Consider the following 20,773-nt stretch of genomic DNA (forward strand, 5'->3'; position numbering starts at 1 on the left):
ACATTGTTGTTTGCTGACGGCTTTTCATACATGCCAGACAAAGCCTTCATCAAATCTGCTGTGGTATTCTCCTTTACAACATTGTGTGCAACAGACCTAGATAGAGTTAACTTAATAACTCCCAGTACCTGTTTGTCAAGAAGAGCCCATTCCTCAGCCTTCATCGCCTCAGGTTTTGTCCCCAAAAGAGGCAGGTGCAATTTCCTCCCATAGAGATAATCTTCAATTTGCATCCTCCAATACGCGAAGTTTTTGCCATCAAACTTTTCTATTCCAGACGCCTTTCCTGCTCCCTCTGCCATTGCTCCCACTCAAACCTAACCCTAGGCTCTGATACCAGTTGTAGGGAATTCAACCCGAAATTCCCAAAACGTGAGAAAAAAAAATTAGAGAAGACACACTCCAAAGAAAACAATTACACACACAAGACAGTATTTATGTGGTTCGGCAATTTGCCTACATCCACGAAGCTGCAGGAATTTCACAATTATCAAGGAAAAATACAAATTGCGGCTACAATGTTTCTCACTCTCTCTCTGAAAAACCGACAACAACAAAACCCTAATAATCAAGCTGCATTTTCTACATCCTACGCATAGGATACACAATAGGCTACAAAACAGGCCTATCGGCCCAATCCTCCGCTCCATGGACTAAGCCTCAGTAAATCTCTCATTAAAAACCACGCAACATTATTCGGGTCGGGTCATCAACCGAATCAAACATAAACTAGGCTCCACAAAACCCAACAAACTTGACTAAGAAATAACCAGACACAGAACCCATCCCTACCCTTTGTTTTTGAATTTGAATGTAAGTTATCAACAAAACAAACCCAGCAAAGTTCAGAGATTTAATTATTTAGTTTCAGAAAATATAACGAATGGTGAGACCTCAACGACATTAATGGAACGTGTGGCTGGCTTCGACACAACGAGTAGCAGAGTGTGTGATGTACATTTAGCGGGACTAAGTTTATTTGCTTAACTTTGTGAACTTTCAGTTCAACTGGGCTTTCTCATCTCATAAATTTTTTTATTTTATTTTATATATAAAAGAAAGGTAAGGTTTAACCAATCTGATGAATGGAGGAAATCAAAATGTTGCATTAATTCTTCTTCCCTAGTTTATTTCTTTTCATTTGTTCAGTATTGAATTTTTTTGGGTATGTAGATCTATATCGTGATTCAATATTTAGTAGTAGAGCATTTTGCAGTGGCTTCAATGGGCATGGAAAACGCCTCGTCATCTTCTACTGCCCAATGGAAATATGATGTCTTCATCAGTTTCAGAGGAAAGGACACCCGCAACAATTTTATGGATCATCTATATAATGCTTTGATAGTGAAAGGCATTAACACTTTTAGAGATGATGAGAAACTTGAGAGAGGAAAATCCATTTCACTAGAGTTGTTGAAAGCGATAGAAAAGTCGAGATTTACTGTTGTCATTCTCTCAAAAGACTATGCATCTTCACATTGGTGCTTAGATGAACTTGCAAAAATCATTGCTTGCAAGGAAGACATGGGAATGATAGTTTTGCCTGTTTTTCACTATGTGGAGCCATCTTATGTACGGAAACAAATGGGAACTTTTGCGCAGGCATTTATTAAACATGAAGAGAAGGAGGAAGAAACAAGGGTGGATAAATGGAGAGATGCTTTGAGACAAGTGGGCAACCTCCCCGGATGGCATTTAAAGGATACTAGGTAATTTATCTAAACTTTTTTTTTTTTTTTTCATTTTGCAATGCCCTAATTGGATTGATTGTGATTGTTGTGTGGGTGTGTGATAAGTCTCATATCGGGCATATATTGGTATAAGAGCCGGTCCAATAACCTTATGTGGGTTCAGAGACACTACCCCACAAATTGGGTCCTAACAAAGACGTTAGGGATTTAAGTGAGGGAGACTGTGATGCCTCAATTTGTTTGATTATGGGTGTGTGATGTGTCCCACATCGAGCCACATATATTGCTTAAATATGGACTTTATTAATAAATACAAGGAGCCTCAAGTGTGACTAGTCCTTTTGAGGTATAGTGCAAATGTGGTAGATATATATATATATATATATATAACTATATATGGAAACTTAAGCAGATTTATATACATGTTTCATTGTATGTGGATCAATGTACACTTTTTTGTTTCAATCAACGCATATTCTCTTTTTTTCATTGCAGGCCTGAGTCACAAGTTATCCAAGAAATCGTGGGTTGGATATCGCTCAACTTGAAATATGAAGCATTCCCATGTATTACCGAGGACCTAGTAGGGATACATTCTCGACTGGTAGAATTGGAGTCATGTTTAGCTCTAGATTCAAAAGATGTCCTCTTTATAGGGATTTGGGGGATGGGAGGGATGGGTAAGACAACTCTTGCTAGAGTTGTTTATCATATGTTTTCTAAAGAATTTGAAGCTCGTGGTTTTATTAAGGATGTTAGGAAAAATTTTGAAAAAAATGGTTGTGTTTCACTACAACAGAAAATTATTAATGAAGTTTTAATGGAAAAAAATTTGAAAATTGAAGAGGAGTATGATGGAGTTCTCAAGATCAAGAATAGGTTATGTCGTAAAAGAGTTATTCTTGTTCTTGATGATGTACATGAAGTGAAACAGTTAAGAATGTTAGCAGGGGAGTGTAATTGGTTTGGTCCGGGTAGTAGAATTATCATAACAACAAGAGATGCGCATGTGCTTAAAGCACATCGAGTAAATGAAATATATGAAGTTAAAGGATTGAATGATGAAAATGCTCTTCAACTTTTTTGCTTGAAAGCTTTTGAAAAAAAGCATGTCCTTGATGATTATATAGAGTTGTCTAACCATTTTTTGAATTATGCTAGTGGCCTTCCTTTAGCTCTTGAGGTTTTGGGTTCCTTTTTGTTTGGAAAAAGTACTGTTGAATGGAAAACTGAATTAGAGAAACTCCAAGAATATCCCGACGAAGAAATTCTCCAAGTACTTAAAATAAGTTTTAATGGACTCCAAAAACCACAGAGGGAAATATTCTTGCATATTGCATGCTTTTTTAATAATCAAAAGAAAGATTATGTATTAGAAATACTAGATATTCTGGGCCTTTACCCTATTATTGGATTGAAGGAACTCACTGATAAGTCTCTCTTGAAAATTATGGATAATGATGTAGTGTGGATGCATGATTTACTTGGAGAAATGGGCAGGAACATAGTTCGTCAAGAGTGCCTTGATCCTGGGAAGCGTAGTAGACTATGGGATTATAAGGACATTAACAAAGTGTTAAAAAAAAATAAGGTAAGAAGTTATTTAGAAAATTTGAGCTCATTCCCTACCTTCATGTTTAACAAATTTGGAAGTTGAATGGTTATGCTAATAATTATTTTTGCAATTTACCAATTCCTTCTTGATTATTAGGGGACAGAAGCACTTAAAGCCATGGATATTGCGAGTACTTGTAATGAACAACAAGATGGACGTTGGAACCCTGAGGCCTTTTTGAAGATGGATAATCTTAAATTTCTTAGAATTTATGGCACTTTCTATGTCCCCACACACCTTCCTAATGATTTAATAATTCTTGATTGGATTTCGTATCCTTCAAAATCTTTGCCATCAAGTTTCCAGCTAGATGAGCTTGTTCAACTTTGCTTGCAACAAAGCCAAATTCAACAACTTTGGACAGGAATAAAGGTAAGTATGTTATTAAGTATCCTCTTAAAACTTTTCTTTAAAATTACAATAAATGTACACTAAGAAGCTAATTATTGTAACAATATTTTTTCTTCTAACAGAATTTTGACAAGTTGAAGTTCATTGACTTGAGCGACTCCATGGACTTGTTTATAACTCCAGACTTCACTGGAGTCCCAAATCTTGAGAAATTAGTTCTTGTAAGGTGTACAAATTTACGCGAGATTCACCCATCTATTGGAATTCTTAAAAAACTTATTTATCTTAATTTACAAGATTGTGAAAGACTAATTCGTCTTCCAAGCAAGTTTGGAATGGAGTCTCTTGTGACTCTTGAAATTTCTAATTGCCCAAAACTCAAGACAATTCCCAAATTTGTGGCAAACCCGAAATTCTTACAGGAGCTTTCTTTGGATCGCACTGCTATTGTGGATCTAATTAAAAACTTGCCAGAGAACCTATGGATAATCAAAGGCCTAGAGATACTTGATTTGAGCAAAGCAGATATAGAAGAGCTGCCTTCATCAATTGAACGTTTGACTGACCTTACCTCATTAACTCTAAGATATTGTGAGAATCTTGTGAGCCTTCCTAACACCATTTGTAATTTGAAGTTGCTTAAGTCTCTTGATCTTTTTGGATGCTTAAAATTTCGTAACTTGCCAAAGAACATAGAAAATGTAAAAGGTTTGGAGTTGCTTAATTTGTGTTGGACAGCCATAAGGGACGTTCCTTCTTCCATTGCCCTGCTTAAAAATCTCAAACATCTATATATCTGTAGATGGAATTCATCTGAATCTTATTCCCTGCCAACAAGTCTTGAGCTACTAGGCTTAGTATTTCCTTCATTAATTTCAGCAAGTCATGTGAATCCCATAATATCGGCGCATCAGATGAGCTCAGAACGTGGTTCCCCGCAACCTCTTCAATTATTATTGCCTTCCTTATCAGGTCTTCAATCTTTAACATATTTGCATCTTAGTGACTGCTCTCTTCTGTCAATCCCCAGTGACATTGGCTGCTTGTCCTCTTTGGAACACTTAAATCTAAGTGGAAATGATTTTGTTTCCCTTCCTGAAAGCATGTCTCAACTGTCTAATCTTCGAAGACTCTATTTGGAGGGTTGCAAGAAGCTTTGGTTATTGGAAAATATTCCATCAACTATTGATTCAGTAATTGCAAACAATTGTACTTCATTGATGAGATTGCCAGAACTGCAATTTTATACTTTTAAGTCAGATCTCTCCCATTTGAATTTCCAGTGTGTTAACTGCTTAAGATTGGCTATTTATATTGAAAGAAGCGATAGCATGCTTCAGGTATCTCTCCCTCTCTAAGTTCTAAACATTATTTTCTTCAAAAAAAAAAAAAAAAAAATCTAAACATTAATTATGCTTTGTATATTTCAGGGGCAAAGTGGTAAACTACCAGACATCTTTGACATTATTATTCCTGAAAATTACTTTCCTGAAGTTTGCTTTTCAGAAAGGTTTGAACATGAATCTGTAAGTCATGAATTGAAGGTACAAGTGCCTTATGGGCGTCATGAATGGATGGGAATTGAGTTGTGCGTTTGTTTTTCAGTCGCAGAGGCTTCTAAAGATTTTCTACTTACATGTTGGATTAAAGTCAATGGATTTGAAAGCGCATCACCAATACGCTCTTCTTTTAGGGCAAACTATGGTAGAGTTAGTTCACGTCACTTTTGGCAGCTCTATTTGTCTCCTCGCTATTTCGACTCCCAATGGGGAGAAAATTTTCGTCAAATTGATGGGAATAGATCCAATAAAATTGAGATTAGAATAAGTAATTCAAATAACTTGGAGGTGGAGAAAGTCGGGATTCATTATGATTTTATTAATGATGGGGCTAGGCCTTTTGGAGAAGGCTATTCAATTGACAAACTTCCTCCATTGATAAGCAAATATTTGGCTGTAAGTCATCATTGTTCTTCTTTCTATTACAATTTACAAGTCTTGATGTTCTCTTTATTTTGGGGAGGAAATCCAATGAAATGAAAGTGTGGGTTTTGAATTATTTTAGCATGATAACAAATTTAATTTGTCCTAGGTATATAATAGAGAATTTTCTTTTTGTATTTCCCTTACTCGCATTTTAAAAAATAAAATAAAATCATTGTATTGTGCTAGTTGTACCTTAGCATTACCTTTTGGCTTTCATATAGCCAACTTTTTTCTCTTTATTTTTTTTAATCAGGTTGAACTCAAATTTTCCTGTTGTCTTGTTTGTGCACTTTAATATAGTGGAAGGAGGAGATCACACGTCCAAGAAGTAACGAGTTAAGTATGAAGTTAGGAACGCCGGAGATCACACGTCTAAAGATGATAATCAGAGAGAGAGAGAGAGAGAGAGAGAGAGAGAGAGAGAGAGAGAGAGAGAGAGAGAGTGAGGGATGGGAAAGAGAGATGGGAAAGTTATTTTAAAAACTTTGGAGTGGAAGGTATATAAAAAGATTGTCTTTTATGTTGAATTGAGTAACCCAAATAAAGATAAAAACCGTATGTTTTTTTTTGTTGTTGAAGAATTAGAATGAAATGTAGATAAAAACAGTTATGTATTTTCAAAGAATTAGAATGAATGAGGTAAAGGATGCATTGAAGAGGATGAAAATTACAAAAGCCATGGGATCGGTTGAAGTGCCACTTGAATTTTAGAAGTGCTTTGGTGATGTGGCTGTATGTTTGTTGACAAACCTTTTCAATAAGATCTTAAGCGATAGCAAAAGGCCTAGTGAGTGGAGGAGAAGTACTCTAATACCTATTTACAAGAACAAGGGAGAACAAGGGAGATATTCGAATCTTTTGCACTAGTGACGGATGAGCTTACTAAATCTATTCAAGAGAAAGTCCCTTGGGGTATGTTTTTTCAGATAATATAGTTTTAATAGATGCAAAATAGACGTGGAGTTAATATCAATTAGAAATATACCTAGTGGATCTAGCACCTCTTGTAGTGCCTAGGCACTGGGGTTTGAACCTTATCAGGCCACCCCTCCCACTCTTTACATATAAAAAAAGGACAAAACTTAGATATAGTTCCTTGTATACTGTTCCTTAGGTTTCCTGTTTAGAATTTAGCCATCTATCTAATTAAAAAATTAAAGCAAATGGCATTAAGCACCTTTTTTTTTTTCTTTTGCCTTTTCTCCCTCTCTCTTTGGCCCATGAGAAAACCCCATTCACCATAGCTTCATACCTCTCAAACACACAATCTAGAAGAAGAATACCATTCAGTAAATTAAACACTACATTTGATCCATTATTTGATCTTTGTGTATTTAACTAAAAGCAAACTAAAGAATCACGGTGATCTAATACATGAATCAAAGAACAGATCTTTGCAACCTAGCGACTAGGAGGGCAAAATTGATCTTTCGCATGAATAGGATGAGATCCAATGAATACAATCGGATTAATGGAGACAAACAGATCGAACTTGTGAACCAACCAAGCATACGAACAAATTGACCTATCTTCTCATGAAAATATTGGGATCAATAGAGAAGATGCTCACTAGCAAGGACTTCCAGCCCCTTTGTCATTCTTTGCTTAATTTCAGTTAGAAATCTGAGAGTTTGAAGCCAAGGGGTTTTCTTCTTTAGAGATTGTGTGCGAAGCCATGGGGGAATGGGGTTTTCTCATGGGCCAAGGAGGAAAAGAAGAAGAAGAAGAAGAAGAAAGACACTATTCTTAGCCCCATTTACTTTAGTTTTCAAATTAGACAGATGACTAAATTTTAAGAGGAAACCTAAGAAATAGTATACAAGGAACTATATCTAAGTTTTGCCCTTGAAAAAATGAAAATTAAAAATTTGGCGAGATACTTTAGGATCCAAAAGCTTTTGGTAAAGTAGTACTAGAACAAAGTACATGGAATGCAAGTTTAGTAAAAGTAGAAACAAAGAGATACCAACATGCGAAAACTTTTGATATGGAAAGATTAAAGAGGATATGAATCATAGAATAAAAGTATAAGATTAGAGCAAGGTAGATGAAGTTTAGAATTAGATCAGGAGTATTTGAGGTGATTGTAGAATACTTATTAAGTTAAAAGGGTTTTATTTATTTATTTTTTTAATATAATCTAGTTGTTACACAAGGGGGGATTCGACCCATATTCACCTCATAAACGAGACCACGCATTAGCACTGAGGTATAAGGCTCTTGGCATGTTAAAAGGAAAATTTTGTTAGACTACTATAAGGCTAACTATGCCCTATGGCTATGGCCTATTGAGAAGAAAAGATAGGATTTGAAACGAGAAATTTTTTGCTAAAAGATAGGGGTGGCCCTTATTGATGAAAGGACAAGGGAGAGTTATTTGAGATTGTTTGATTTTGTTCATAGGAGAGCGATTAATGCAACAATGACAAAATGAGTTGATTTAAGTTGTGGGTACGAAAAGAGGTAGAGGAAGGCCAAAAATAATATTAATAGAAGCAGTGAAAATGACTTGTCAATTAAGGAAGTAATAGAGAGTATGACTTCGGATAGAATAGAATGGATGAAAAAAATGATGCTTAACACAGTAGGAAAATAGAGAATAAATAGTAGCAAAATGGAACAACATAACAAGCCCTACCACATAGAATCTGCGTTTGACATCACCACCAAACAAAGAGAACAAAGGAAGAGACATATTCTCAACTCATCATAATAATAATATAATTCTTATTCAAATAGTACCGCTTTCATAATTACAAGAGCACTATTTTAATAGGGTTTAGGGAGTACACCAATATGGAAAATGCTTAATCAAATCTCTTAAAACCCTAAACATTAAAAAATAAATTCAAAATTCAAATTCAAAAATAATTTCAAATTTAGAAAGAAAATCTTAAAAGAATTTGGTGCTAATGCTCCCTACATCACGAACCCTGACTAGTTTGTTGAGAATCCATAGCTAACCCAAAATTTTTGGGGATAAGGCTTGGTTGTTGTAATTAGAAATCTATTTCTGTATCTACTTTTGTTTCCTTGTTGGCACTTCATTTTTGGATTATACGTTTCTACCTATTTGCTTATCATTTCTGAAAGAGTGAAACTATAATTTGGTATCTTGTTTATTCAGGTTCCACCTCTTGCTGCAACAACTGAATCCCTTCCTGAGAGACCAGGGATGCCAGATTGTCCAGTGAGTAGTACATTAAGCTATTGTTCTCTTTTTTCTTTATATGCATTTGATCATTTGAAGTAACTATTTCATTTCCCATCCATGTGTAGTATTTTCTGAAAACTCAAAGATGCAAGTTTGGATTGAGGTGTAAGTTTAATCATCCAAAAGATAAATTGGTGACTGAGGTAGGTTCTATTCTCTCAAAATTTGCCACATCTAGCTGTTATGTGGATTGATTCCCCTTATTTATAGTAATGTAATGCATCGCCTGGTTTCAGGTTGCTCTAGAGAATGCTGCCATATCTGCATTACCTGAGAGGCCATATGAGCCCCCATGTGCTGTTAGATATTTTACTCTTCTTTTCTTCTTGAGCATTGTTGTCTATTTGTGTTGTTAATTTGGCTTTCTTTTATACTGTTTAATGTTAAACAGTTCTATATGAAGACTGGAAAATGTAAATTTGGTCCATCCTGCAACTTCAATCACCCAAAAGATATTCAGATACCTTCGCTTGGGCAAGAGAATGGTAATGTTGAACAGACTGAATTAACAATTAAGGCACTAGCAATTGCAGATGCAATACTAGCTAATAGTCTTGCTTCATACACCCCGGCATTAATATATAACTCCAAGGGACTTCCTGTTAGACCGGTAATGTAATTTTGACAATTAAGGGATTGCTTAATTCATTCTGCCATTATTTATATGTAATGTTCAATTAAATTTGTGAATTTATATTAATTTCTGGGTGAAGTTTGATATTATGGTTTATTAGCTTCACCTCTGAGTATATTTCTGGACATATTTTATGCCTTTCTGCCTCCACTTCTCTCCTCGTGCTTTTTGGGGTGTCAATTTGGTGTTCTGTTCTTTTTGCTTCATGGCCTCCCCATAGAGGGGGAATTTTTCTGCCATCAAAATGCTAGCTGACACCCTTACCTTTTCCTTCTTTTATTCATTTCATTGGTTCCGCAATGTAGTAAAATCTGGTTTTCCATTACTCACATATCGTTTGCTTCTAACAGGGTGTAGCTGATTGTCTTTTTGACCTCAAAACTGGCAGGTGACTATTTGCCTATTTATGCTCAATTTTAAAAAAAATTATTTTTGGATATATATGCCCAATTGACTTAAGAATTTGTATAGAATAGCAAAAGTTCTTAACTTTCTTTCATTTTTTTGTATATCAGTTGCAAGTATGGTGCCACTTGCCGCTACAACCATCCTGACCGGCATGGTATGCCTACAAAGCTGAAATTCATTATTGCTGATTTCAGATGCATATATGATTTATCTTAATTCAACTGTTGATTTAAATACTTGTGATTCAAAGTTTCACTGAGATTTTTGTGCAGCGATTAATCCACAAGCTAATAGTCTTGCTTCATACACCCCGGCATTAATATATAACTCCAAGGGACTTCCTGTTAGACCGGTAATGTAATTTTGACAATTAAGGGATTGCTTAATTCATTCTGCCATTATTTATATGTAATGTTCAATTAAATTTGTGAATTTATATTAATTTCTGGGTGAAGTTGATATTATGGATTATTAGCTTCACCTCTGAGTATATTTCTGGACATATTTTATGCCTTTCTGCCTCCCCTTCTCTCCTCGTGCTTTTTGGGGTGTCAATTTGGTGTTCTGTTCTTTTTGCTTCATGGCCTTCCCATAGAGGGGGGATTTTTCTGCCATCAAAATGCTAGCTGACACTCTTACCTTTTCCTTCTTTTATTCATTTCATTGGTTCTGCAATGTAGTAAAATCTGGTTTTCCATTACTCACATATCGTTTGCTTCTAACAGGGTGTAGCTGATTGTCTTTTCTACCTCAAAACTGGCAGGTGACTATTTGCCTATTTATGCTCAATTTAAAAAAAAAAATATTTTTGGATATATATGCCCAATTGACTTAAGAATTTGTATAGAATAGCAAAAGTTCTTAACTTTCTTTCATTTTTTTGTATATCAGTTGCAAGTATGGTGCCACTTGCCGCTACAACCATCCTGACCGGCATGGTATGCCTACAAAGCTGAAATTCATTATTTCTGATTTCAGATGCATATATGATTTATCTTAATTCAACTGTTGATTTAAATACTTGTGATTCAAAGTTTCACTGAGATTTTTGTGCAGCGATTAATCCACCTGCCGCTGCATTAGGCCTTCCCATTGTTGCCTCCCCAGCAACCAATCTGAACATTGGAGTTGTCAATCCAGCAGCTTCTATTTACCAGACTATTGACCCTAGATTGTCTCAGCCAACGGTAAATTGGAAATTGTTACTATTGTTTGTCCCCTCTCCCCCCAAAAAAAAGGGTCTATTATTAGGTTTAGCTCTCTCTCTGCACTAGAATGAATTGGGATGGTTTGGCTTAAAGTTCAGATTCATTTTTCCATTTTACTGATTGTCCTTTAGCATATACATACTTTGCTTGCATCCGATGTCCTATGTGCATAGGACGCAAGCTGGATGCATCACAAGTGCATCTGAGACGTGGTATGTCCAGCTTGTGCCTTGTGCACACAGGCTCAGGACAAACCCTGGACCCTATATCAAGTTCTTTGCACATGCCCTGTACTTCCATCTTTTACAAATTGATGTGTGTAGTTTATGATTGCAGAAAGATGTTTTGTTATTAAATTTGTGTCATGGGTCGTCCAAGAGTTCCTTTCAGGAGCAGAACTACATCGAAGACTTTTCAAGAATTAGATTTTTCACCTCTATATTTATGTAAATTAAAAAAAAAAAAAATATATATATATATATATATATGGTTGGCCCCACCAACTGCTTCATATTTTTAATGATCTTAAATTGGTTAAATTTTTATATGTGTTTTTACTTTGCCCCCCTCATTCTTGAAATTCTAGTTCCAGCAGTCCTTTGTATGCTCTGCAAATTTTTTACCTGCCAGAAAAACATAATTTGCTGCATTTGGTGCAAAGATAAAAATTTTCTTAATCTTTTTAGACACTGTGATTATGGTGATGTGAGGGTGGCATGGCATATCTAGGATCGCAAAGAGTTAAGACAAGACTTCCCCCATGTAGTAGCAGATGAAGATAATTGGTTGATAGATAAACAGAAGAGAAAAAGTTAAAAAAGTCAAACTATAACTCAGAGAAAGCAACCGGAAGAAGGAGAGAGAGTTTCTACTTTCTAGCATAGTCTAGGGGACAATTACAACGTATTGGTTCAAAAATAACGAATGGCTAAAATGAGTGAGTTATAATTTTGTAGGTTTTACCCAGAAAAGAAAAAGAAAAAGAAAAATGATGGGAGTTGGAGTTGTACAGACACAACAGGCACACAGTCTGTCAACCATGTGTTGCAGTTGCACAAACCGATACCAAAACCAAAAGCAAAGTAAAGTAGTAAAAGTTGGTTTCTGTTTCTCTAGACATTCATCAACTATTATGTCCAGTGTTACCAATGTAAGGAGTCGACCCAGAAGTAGGAGGAGGACCAGTTTTGCCACCAGATCATCATCATCCAATGACTCTTCTTCAACCTCAACCCCAGAGTCAAATGAAAAAGAAGAAGTGGATAACAACAATAATAACAGTAATAGAAAGGGCCCTGATCTCAAAACGCTTGTGAGGAGATTCTGGAAGGTGGCAGCCCCATATTGGTATTGTGAAGAAGACAAAGTCCAAGCCAGATGGCAGTTGGCGGCTGTGTTTGCTCTCACTCTAGCAACCACAGGCATCAGTGTCGGCTTCAACTTCCTCGGCCGTGACTTCTACAATGCTCTTGCCAGTACTTTCACTACTACTTTCTAACTACCATTTCTTCTCTTCTCTATTATTACTATAACTGTTTTTTGTTAAACTTTTTTAGACAAGGACCAAGAACAATTCACGAAGTAACTTCTGTATTACCTGGGTGCCTTTGCTGGTGGAATTCCGGTGAGCACAATTTTGCTCCATTTTCTTAGGTATTCCATTTCCATTTCCATTTCCTCTGCTAATACCTACCTGTCTTCTTTTGAAAAACGATTTCCTGCAATGTTGTTTAGTATAGTTCATAATTTAACATGAGATTGGTTTTACCTTAACTTGTCAACAACACCCTATTGGCCTATTACTTAATGTTATGTGAGTGAGATAAACAAGGAAAAACACTCCCCCTAACTTTTAATGTCAAACACAGTTCAATTAACTTGACATTTTTCATTACTTAGGAAACCCCATCAATTCAGCCCTCTGTTCTAGCTATTTGAATGCATTAAAAACACCCCCCCACAAAAGAAAAAATAGAGCTTTGATCATAACTACTTGTTTTGAACAAATTTGTGATCTACCCTTCCTTCCTCAGTTATTTTAAAGTAAAGTCTTATTTTTTCTAAGTGATCTCTATATAAATGCTAACACCCATCTGCATAAATTATTCAAGTACAGACATAGAACTTGAAATTACCATTAGATCATGGAAACATGGGATTTGTTTATTTTGCAGTTTTTGTTTGGCTGCATATCAGAGATAAGTATCCAATTCCACATATATCAAACATATTTTTTTGGTAAGTAAAAATTTTTTATTAGAAAAGGAGATGAGAATGACACGTAAATGGATATATCAAACATATTCATAGAAGTACCGGTTTGAAAATATAAATGAACCGATTGGTCCTTGGGGTTTTCCTATATATGAGCAGCCACTTCTATCCATTTTCTTTGCCACCATAGAATTCGTGTGCAGTATCTTGCTATGTTAATGCCGTTGCCTTCCTTACCATTGATCTAATCATATTTATATAACTGTCCCATTATATGTTGTTGTTTTACAGTTTTTTGTATTGAGAGATTATGCAAAAGAAATTCTAGCTTTGAGATGGAGGTCTTGGATGACTAGATATTACATGGAACGCTATCTGAAGAATCAGACATTTTACAAAATTCAATCACAATCAATTATTGACAACCCAGATCAGCGAATTGTTGATGATTTAAGTTCCTTTACTGGGACTGCCCTTTCTTTCTCTTTGATACTATTCAATTCTGCTGTAGACTTGATATCATTTAGTAACATCTTGTATGGCATCTATCCTCCACTGTTTATCGTTCTTCTTGTGTATTCGATTGGAACAGCTTTAAGTGTTTTTCTTGGAAAGGTGAGTGCCCTATGTTTTCAACATACAGTAGAATTTTTCACATAAAGATAATACCAGTTTGACTGACTGGAGACTGTTTCACTACTAATTTCAGGGTTTGGTGACTCAAAATTTCTTGCAAGAGAAGAAAGAAGCAGATTTTCGTTATGGACTTGTACGCGTTAGAGAAAATGCCGAATCAATTGCTTTTTATGGTGGCGAAGATAACGAAATGCAACTTCTGCTGCAGCGCTTCAGAAGTGCTTTTGAAAATTTGACTGTATGGATGTTTTCACTCTTTTCCTTATGCTGTTTCCATTTTCCTATAATTAAAAATGGCCTCAAATTCCTATTTTGGCCTGGTTACCTATTTGGGTTTTCTTTTTAGTGGAAGGAAAGTTTGTTCCATAGCAAAAGTAATTGGTGTTACTAGTCAAAAAAAGTAGTTTTGTATTCCTCATTCACCAACGAATTGGAGTTAGAGCCTTAGATTTAAGCATCAATATTGAGGGTTTTGGTGGCTTTGGCTCATATGGTTCTCTCATATAGGAATAGGAGAATTTTCTTAAAAGAACATGAGTGGGTTTCTTTTAAGAGTAGTTTGGTAGTTCTTTTGGGGTTGAAAGATGAATGCATGTGTGAGTTTAGAGTTTGTCTATTGTTTGAGTGGGAGAGCCCAATTGAATGTATTGGTGCTTTATGATTGTGAGGGTCTTTTGTGAGTTTGCTGGTATTGAGAGTTATTTTTGGGTGAGTGAGATATTGAGATTTGAATTAGTTTGGGTTTACGTGGGGTTTTGAGTTAGTTTGTGTTTGTGAGATTTGGTTGAGTGTGGTTGTAATATATATTTTTGATAGTGGAGTTTGGTTGGCATTGTCGTATATGTAAACATGGAGTTTGCCAAATGACGTTAAATTTCATTGTCTTATGCGGATGATTTTATTTATTGTTCATGTGAATGTACTTCCACTAGTCCCAAATTCCAAACCAAGTTTTGCTACATTGCAGTCATATATTGCAGGACCTTATGGAATTCCTCCGAACCCAGCAAGACATGCTCTTTTCATTGTCTACCAGACAATGGTTCCTTATATTGCAGAGCGGATTAGGTTCAACAGTTCCATCTCTTTGATTTCTATTTTTTACACATAATATTTTTGTAATTGTTATTAAGTTTGAGACAGCATTGAAATTTTACTCATAGAAAGTGCTGAATTTCCTGTTTTGATAGTTCTAGAGTAGTTCCCCGTGGCATAGTCCTGGCTGATTTGCAGTCTGATGAGCCCTACAACAACGATGCTCCAGGAAGCAGTCATGTTCAATCTTCCACTGTGACTAATCTTCCACCCTCCTCCACATCAGGGGTGTCTGCTTCTCTGATAAGGTTGAAAGAGAAATTCAATGGATTATGGTTGTATGCAGTCCAGAGATGGCCTACGGTATAGTTGTTATTTAGGCATCTTGCTAACTCCAGCCTTAATATATGAAAATATGATATAACCTTTTGAAACTAAGTCATGTTTTTATATGTAGTTTAATTGAATTACAACTTTTATTTTTTATTTATTCTTAAAGAAAACCCATGTCTACAAGGTATATGATGAGATTGTTCCTTTTATATTATTTTTTTCCATGGAACAATGTCTATTCCCTCCCCCCCCCCCTCCCCTCTCTTCTAATTCCCTCTCAGTTTTAGTGCTTTGTATTCAATTTTTCTTCCTTTAATTGGGTGTTAGAGCACATGGTGAACTGCTTTTCTTATTTAAGATTTATATGTCCAGGTGCTCCTTATAGCTTGAGAATTTTTGCAATTGGTTCTTCGTGCTAACCTAATGTTCTTCTACTTTGAAGGTTATTCCTTTCTCTCAGAGTTTATTTAAGGGAGTAGAAATTCAAAATCTTACTGATTCAAAATTTTTTCTCTCCAGGCCTCTATTATCATATATCAAAACATGCCGCATGCATTCGTTATGTGTTCATTGGAAAACCATCAAATCAAAGGCCCAGGTATGAGCTTTTAAATCTTTTTTTTGACAAGTAAAAAAAGAAAAAAAGAAAAAAAAAAAAGAAGAGCTTTTAAATCTGAATTCAATGACATGATGAATTTGACCCTTAGTTTGATGTTTGCTTTCTAAACTTTCGTCTTTTGTTTTTTTTTTCTTCCTTCTCAATCCCAGTTCACATAGGAACTTCAATGTGTCTTGGTTTCTTAAATGCATTGTTATGTCTGGAATTTCCATGCACATGAAGTAGTCTGTTTCAATAAAATCCTTATTTACTTATCCCAAAACAAATAAATAAGTGCTAGACTGAACTTTTGATATCATGTGGGAATCAATGGTAAGTTTTTTTTTTTTTTAGTTCTTCAACAATACTGTATTTGGTTGTATAGATTTTAGGAAGGACTAGAAGACTCGACAACACCGCCATCCAAGTGCAAAACAAAACTGCTCAACTCTCCTTTTTTTTATATATAGTTATAAGAAATAGAGGAACGAAAAGAGTGGGGAGATGATGGTTTTTCAATTGTTTAGTACAAGAGAAAACTGTAAGGAGAGATTCAGTTTTATTTGGAAGGGGAGAGGGGGGGAGGGGTGCTTTTGGCTTTCTCGGGTGATTTCTCTTGTACGTTTTAGTGCAACATTTTTTCACTATCACCTTGTCTGTTGCAAAGAAATTACATTATCTTTAACCTCAAATGGTTTGAGACCACACCTCACCAAACAACTAGTTTGAATCTCCCTTCTCCCTCTCCTTGATACTAAACTTACTTATCATGATAAAAAATTATAAGAAATTTGATTATCTTTAACCTTTAGTCATATGAGATCTTGCTAATCTAAAATATTCACAGCAGGTGTTTTTTTTTTTTTTTGGTAGTGCTAGTAGCTTTATCCACTAATCTTCTTTGTAGTCTATTAGTTTTGTAGGATAATACACTAGCTATATCTTGTTATACATGTATATTGAAGTTGTTAGCTATACATGCATACATAATGTATAGGCATTTATATATGCACATAGGCAAAAAAGAAAGAAAGAAAGAAAAGTGTGTATATATTAGATAGGTATTTATTTATGTATATATCACAGGCCATATGTTAGCTTAACCACTAGATTGAAGAGCGATATCAACTTTATAAATTTAGAGAGATTCTGTTGGAGAACCTGAAAATTTTTGATGAGACAGCTATTTTTTTTTTTTTTTAGTATTATTTTAAACAAGACAAAGTTTATCTACAAACTTGGTTGTAACCAATGGTTACAACTCCACTCAATATATATTTTTTTTATTGGATGCGAATTTTGAGAAATTCACCATTGGATTATAATTTCTTTTTATATCCTCTATGCTTACAAATTTTTTTAAAAATCAGAGGTTAGTAGTTATATTATTAAGCAAATGTTTAAATTTCAAATTTTTGTAGTATAAAATTATATATAAAAAATAAGTTTATGGGTCAAATAGTTATTAACATCTAATTAGCACAAAATTTGAAATGCATATTAAGAACATAAAAGAATATGCAACTCAATGGTTAGATTTTCAAAATATATAGTCGTATTATTTTTTTTAGTAGGAGTTGTAGGCATTGGTTATAATCAAGTTCGTAGCCAAATTTTGTCATTTTATTATTTAAATAATATTAGTTCTTGATGAAGATGAATTAGATCCAATCCTTTTCATTACTAGTTCCATGTGATAACTCTTTTGGCATGTCTATTACTATTTTGACGAATTGTGTTGCCATGCAGTTTACTATATTTAATTTCTCTCTTCCATTATTGGGTTTGCAGGACGAGGTTCGCCTGTTTTGAATGAGGAAGGCAATTTGATATCCACGGATGATAATAGAGGAAGTTGGTTGTCTGATTCTTCATCAACTTCGGAGGTATCTATTTCCAGCCTTCGCATTGAAGGGTTTTTTTTTTTTTTTTTTTTAATTTTTTTTTTTTAGGACGGTGGGGGTGGTTGGTTTAGGGGAGATACAAAATTAAAGTCTCCGAGGTAGGTATACAATTCTTCTGTGATGCACATTAATTTCAGGGCCTGGCTCTCTAACTTCAGTAACAACGATACAAAGCAAGAACATCCAATAAGTAATATCAAAGCACGGCACCAGAATTTAATGTGATTCCCTTTGCAGGAGCATTCCAAGGGTGAATATGGTTGAAGTGCTTCACTTATTTTTTTGGTATACTCATCCATCCAAGAAGAGACGCGATTTTAACTATAGAGCTCATTAGCCAAAGTGCTTCACTATTAATTATAATACAGACAACATGATTACTGGTTTATAGAAATTGAATTCAATGCTTTTGCAGTGCACTCATATATTGACACTTGGATAAGTGGATAAGTCCTACTGTTAAAGAGTGGCCTCATGGGATGCCTAAGCATATATAATCATCACAAAAATTAAACGTACAAAATCTTCAAATGTTGGCCCTTGTAGTGAATTTTTAACTCATTGTGTATTAATTTAGCGGTTATTCCTGATGATTCCACCAACATAAAAGCAGAAAATTTGGACATATTACTCATTAAAAATTATAAGTCAGTGAGTATAGAAATGAGGGAGGAAAAAAAAAGAGAGCCGGGGGTTCACCTCACTCTAATATCACGACTTCAATATCAAACATCTAACTGGTTAGTATGATGGGAATTTCCTGTTTTCTTGTGACCTTTTCCTAACAGCTTATGGATGTCTAACTTCATTTTGTAACTTCTGTGTCTTTTCCAGTCTCAAACGACAAGTGGAATTAGCAAATGTACACTCTGCCTGAGTAATCGCCAATATCCAACAGCCACATCTTGTGGCCACATATTTTGCTGGTACTGTTTCTTTAGATTGTAAAAATTCATGTACTCTGCTGGACCCCTCTTTCTTTTTTTTTCTTTGCCATCCCTCTTCTTCCCTTTTCTCACTCTATTATTTTGTTTCACTTTCTTGTAGGAACTGCATTATGGAGTGGTGCAATGAAAAGCCTGAGTGCCCTCTTTGTCGCAATCCCATAACTCATTCAAGCCTGGTTTGTTTATATCATTCAGACTACTAGCATGTGATTATGGTCTATTGCCCAGCCCTAAAGAATGAATAAAGAGAGGCTTCCTTTAATAAATATAAAAGAAATGGAAAGAAATCAAATTGTAAATAATTTTTCCCCTTGGGTCATTCAGAGGATGGCAAGGCCATTATTTATTAATCTATGAATAAAGGATTATTGACAATGGTGATTTTAGTTGTATCTTTTATCAAGTGTCAGGTATTTTTTTCAATCTCTAGCAGCAAAAATCAATGGAATCAATTCCCCGCAATGATTATAACATTACTCCCATATTTAGCAAGAGATTCGAAATGGAGAAAATATTTCACCTTCTTGTTCTTTAAAGAAGATGGCATGCTGCAAAAGCCATATCACAGGTGGTGAACTTAGATTATTTGTCAAATCAACACCCTCATTTCTGAATTTCTTTCCTATCTCATTAACACAGTTTAAGTTCACCAACAACGAGTTCCTTAAGATAGAGCTCAGGTGCAATGCACATGAACAGTTTCATGTTCAGATCATTGTGATGGGTCACAAATGGAGGAGCGACTGCTCCATTGGCAATCATGTTCATCATTGGTGTGTCAACTTTCAACCTGAGAGTGAAAAGAATATTAAAGGAAAGGTAAAAGAACATATTGTCTGTAAATTTGGCTAAATTTGTGTTCATTTTAAAGCCTCGAATGCCTACTCCGGTTGTATAGTTTCTTTCCTTCAGCTGTGTGCACTGTGGACAATATAATTTTTTATTTTTATTTTATTCCCCATATATTATTACCTAGACCCTATTTTCCTAACAGATTTCCCACACTAGTTCATAAGGAATCCTAATGGTTTTAATCCTGTCCAACAAATTTCCAACTCCAGTAAACTTAACATTAGCACGCCCAAGCCTATTATGATGGAGTAAGTTATACTATACACAATACATTTTCTTAAGTAATGTGGGACAATTACTTCATTTTTATTTATTTATTATTATTTTTAGAAACAAACACACACACACACACACACAAGGGAAAAAGAAAGGAGTTCTAAAACAAAAGCACATCACGACTCCACTCAAAAGCCATGATAACTTTTAAGAGGGGTGTGACAAGTTATACTGTACACAACACATTCTTTCAATATTAAAATTTTCGTCTACTCATATTATGAGCCAATTTGCTACTAATAGAATATAGTGTGTATTAAGTTTTTCCAATTATGATAGTTAGAAAATAATGAGAAAAATAGTTTTCCCACCATTCAAAATTTCAACCTGTTGCCATTTATTTTAATGTTATCCTTAATCCCAAATCAGTTAATCTCTCTTGAAGTATACAAAGTATGATCATGATCTCTCTTCTTGAATACAATACTTATCTCAATATATCCATAAAAATATATTAAATCAAAACATATCCATATGATGATGCTTTGCAAACAAATAAAATGCCATATCAATTGTCGCTTAACAATGATTAATTTACAGATTAAACTTATGAAATAGAAGATGGTGAGTGGAATACTGCCCTCATTGATGCCCTCAAGGTTAAAGGGATTGAGTTCAGGCCTACAACAGGTTAATAAAATTTGGGGTTTATCCCTATCAAAAAAAAAAATACTAAGTGGCATTGATATACTGTCAAAATAATATTGTGTTAATATTTTGCTTTATTGACTAAATTTTCATCTAAAACTACAAGCTTACCAGTAAAACCATACTAACCATTGATTAGAATTCTGGGTGATTTATGTTTGGGGAAATTGCACATTACCCACCTGTGGTTTGCCCCGTTTTAACAGTGCCTACCTGTGGTTTAA

The 20,773-nt window shown here is 34.9% G+C and overlaps 2 protein-coding genes and 1 pseudogene across 2 annotated transcripts; all 3 read left to right on the forward strand.

The window, feature by feature from the left end:
* The first annotated feature begins 1,224 nt into the window (after positions 1–1,224).
* Positions 1,225–11,177, forward strand: LOC126724495 (TMV resistance protein N-like). The gene is made up of 13 exons (XM_050429008.1): positions 1,225–1,709; positions 2,187–2,371; positions 2,537–3,282; positions 3,403–3,678; positions 3,780–4,997; positions 5,088–5,612; positions 8,770–8,832; positions 8,922–8,999; positions 9,093–9,155; positions 9,248–9,466; positions 9,841–9,878; positions 10,790–10,836; positions 10,955–11,177. Exons 1-13 carry the CDS (start codon positions 1,225–1,227, stop codon positions 11,170–11,172), a joined length of 4,161 nt encoding a protein of 1,386 aa, XP_050284965.1. The 3' UTR covers positions 11,173–11,177.
* An 876-nt stretch (positions 11,178–12,053) lies between these two features.
* On the forward strand, positions 12,054–14,156 carry LOC126720266 (ABC transporter D family member 2, chloroplastic-like). The gene is made up of 3 exons (XM_050422586.1): positions 12,054–12,581; positions 12,663–12,730; positions 13,612–14,156. The coding sequence occupies exons 1-2, from the start codon at positions 12,095–12,097 to the stop codon at positions 12,689–12,691; spliced, it is 516 nt and encodes a 171-aa protein (XP_050278543.1). The 5' UTR covers positions 12,054–12,094; the 3' UTR covers positions 12,692–12,730; positions 13,612–14,156.
* On the forward strand, positions 13,684–19,267 carry LOC126724498 (peroxisome biogenesis factor 10-like; annotated as a pseudogene).
* Positions 19,268–20,773: the final 1,506 nt, after the last annotated feature.

Source organism: Quercus robur, chromosome 4 (assembly GCF_932294415.1).
Source record: "Quercus robur chromosome 4, dhQueRobu3.1, whole genome shotgun sequence".
NCBI lineage: Eukaryota > Viridiplantae > Streptophyta > Magnoliopsida > Fagales > Fagaceae > Quercus > Quercus robur.

What these genes read in the sequence shown, in the direction of transcription:
- LOC126720266 (XM_050422586.1), top strand. Translation starts at nt 12,095, where the DNA reads ATGATGGGAGTTGGAGTTGTACAGACACAACAGGCACACAGTCTGTCA. An exon ending in CTTCTACAATGCTCTTGCCA is followed by an intron (nt 12,582 to 12,662) that starts GTACTTTCACTA and finishes AAACTTTTTTAG; the next exon opens with ACAAGGACCAAGAACAATTC.
- LOC126724495 (XM_050429008.1), top strand. Translation starts at nt 1,225, where the DNA reads ATGGGCATGGAAAACGCCTCGTCATCTTCTACTGCCCAATGGAAATAT. An exon ending in TGATAAGCAAATATTTGGCT is followed by an intron (nt 5,613 to 8,769) that starts GTAAGTCATCAT and finishes TTGTTTATTCAG; the next exon opens with GTTCCACCTCTTGCTGCAAC. An exon ending in AGGGACTTCCTGTTAGACCG is followed by an intron (nt 9,467 to 9,840) that starts GTAATGTAATTT and finishes TGCTTCTAACAG; the next exon opens with GGTGTAGCTGATTGTCTTTT.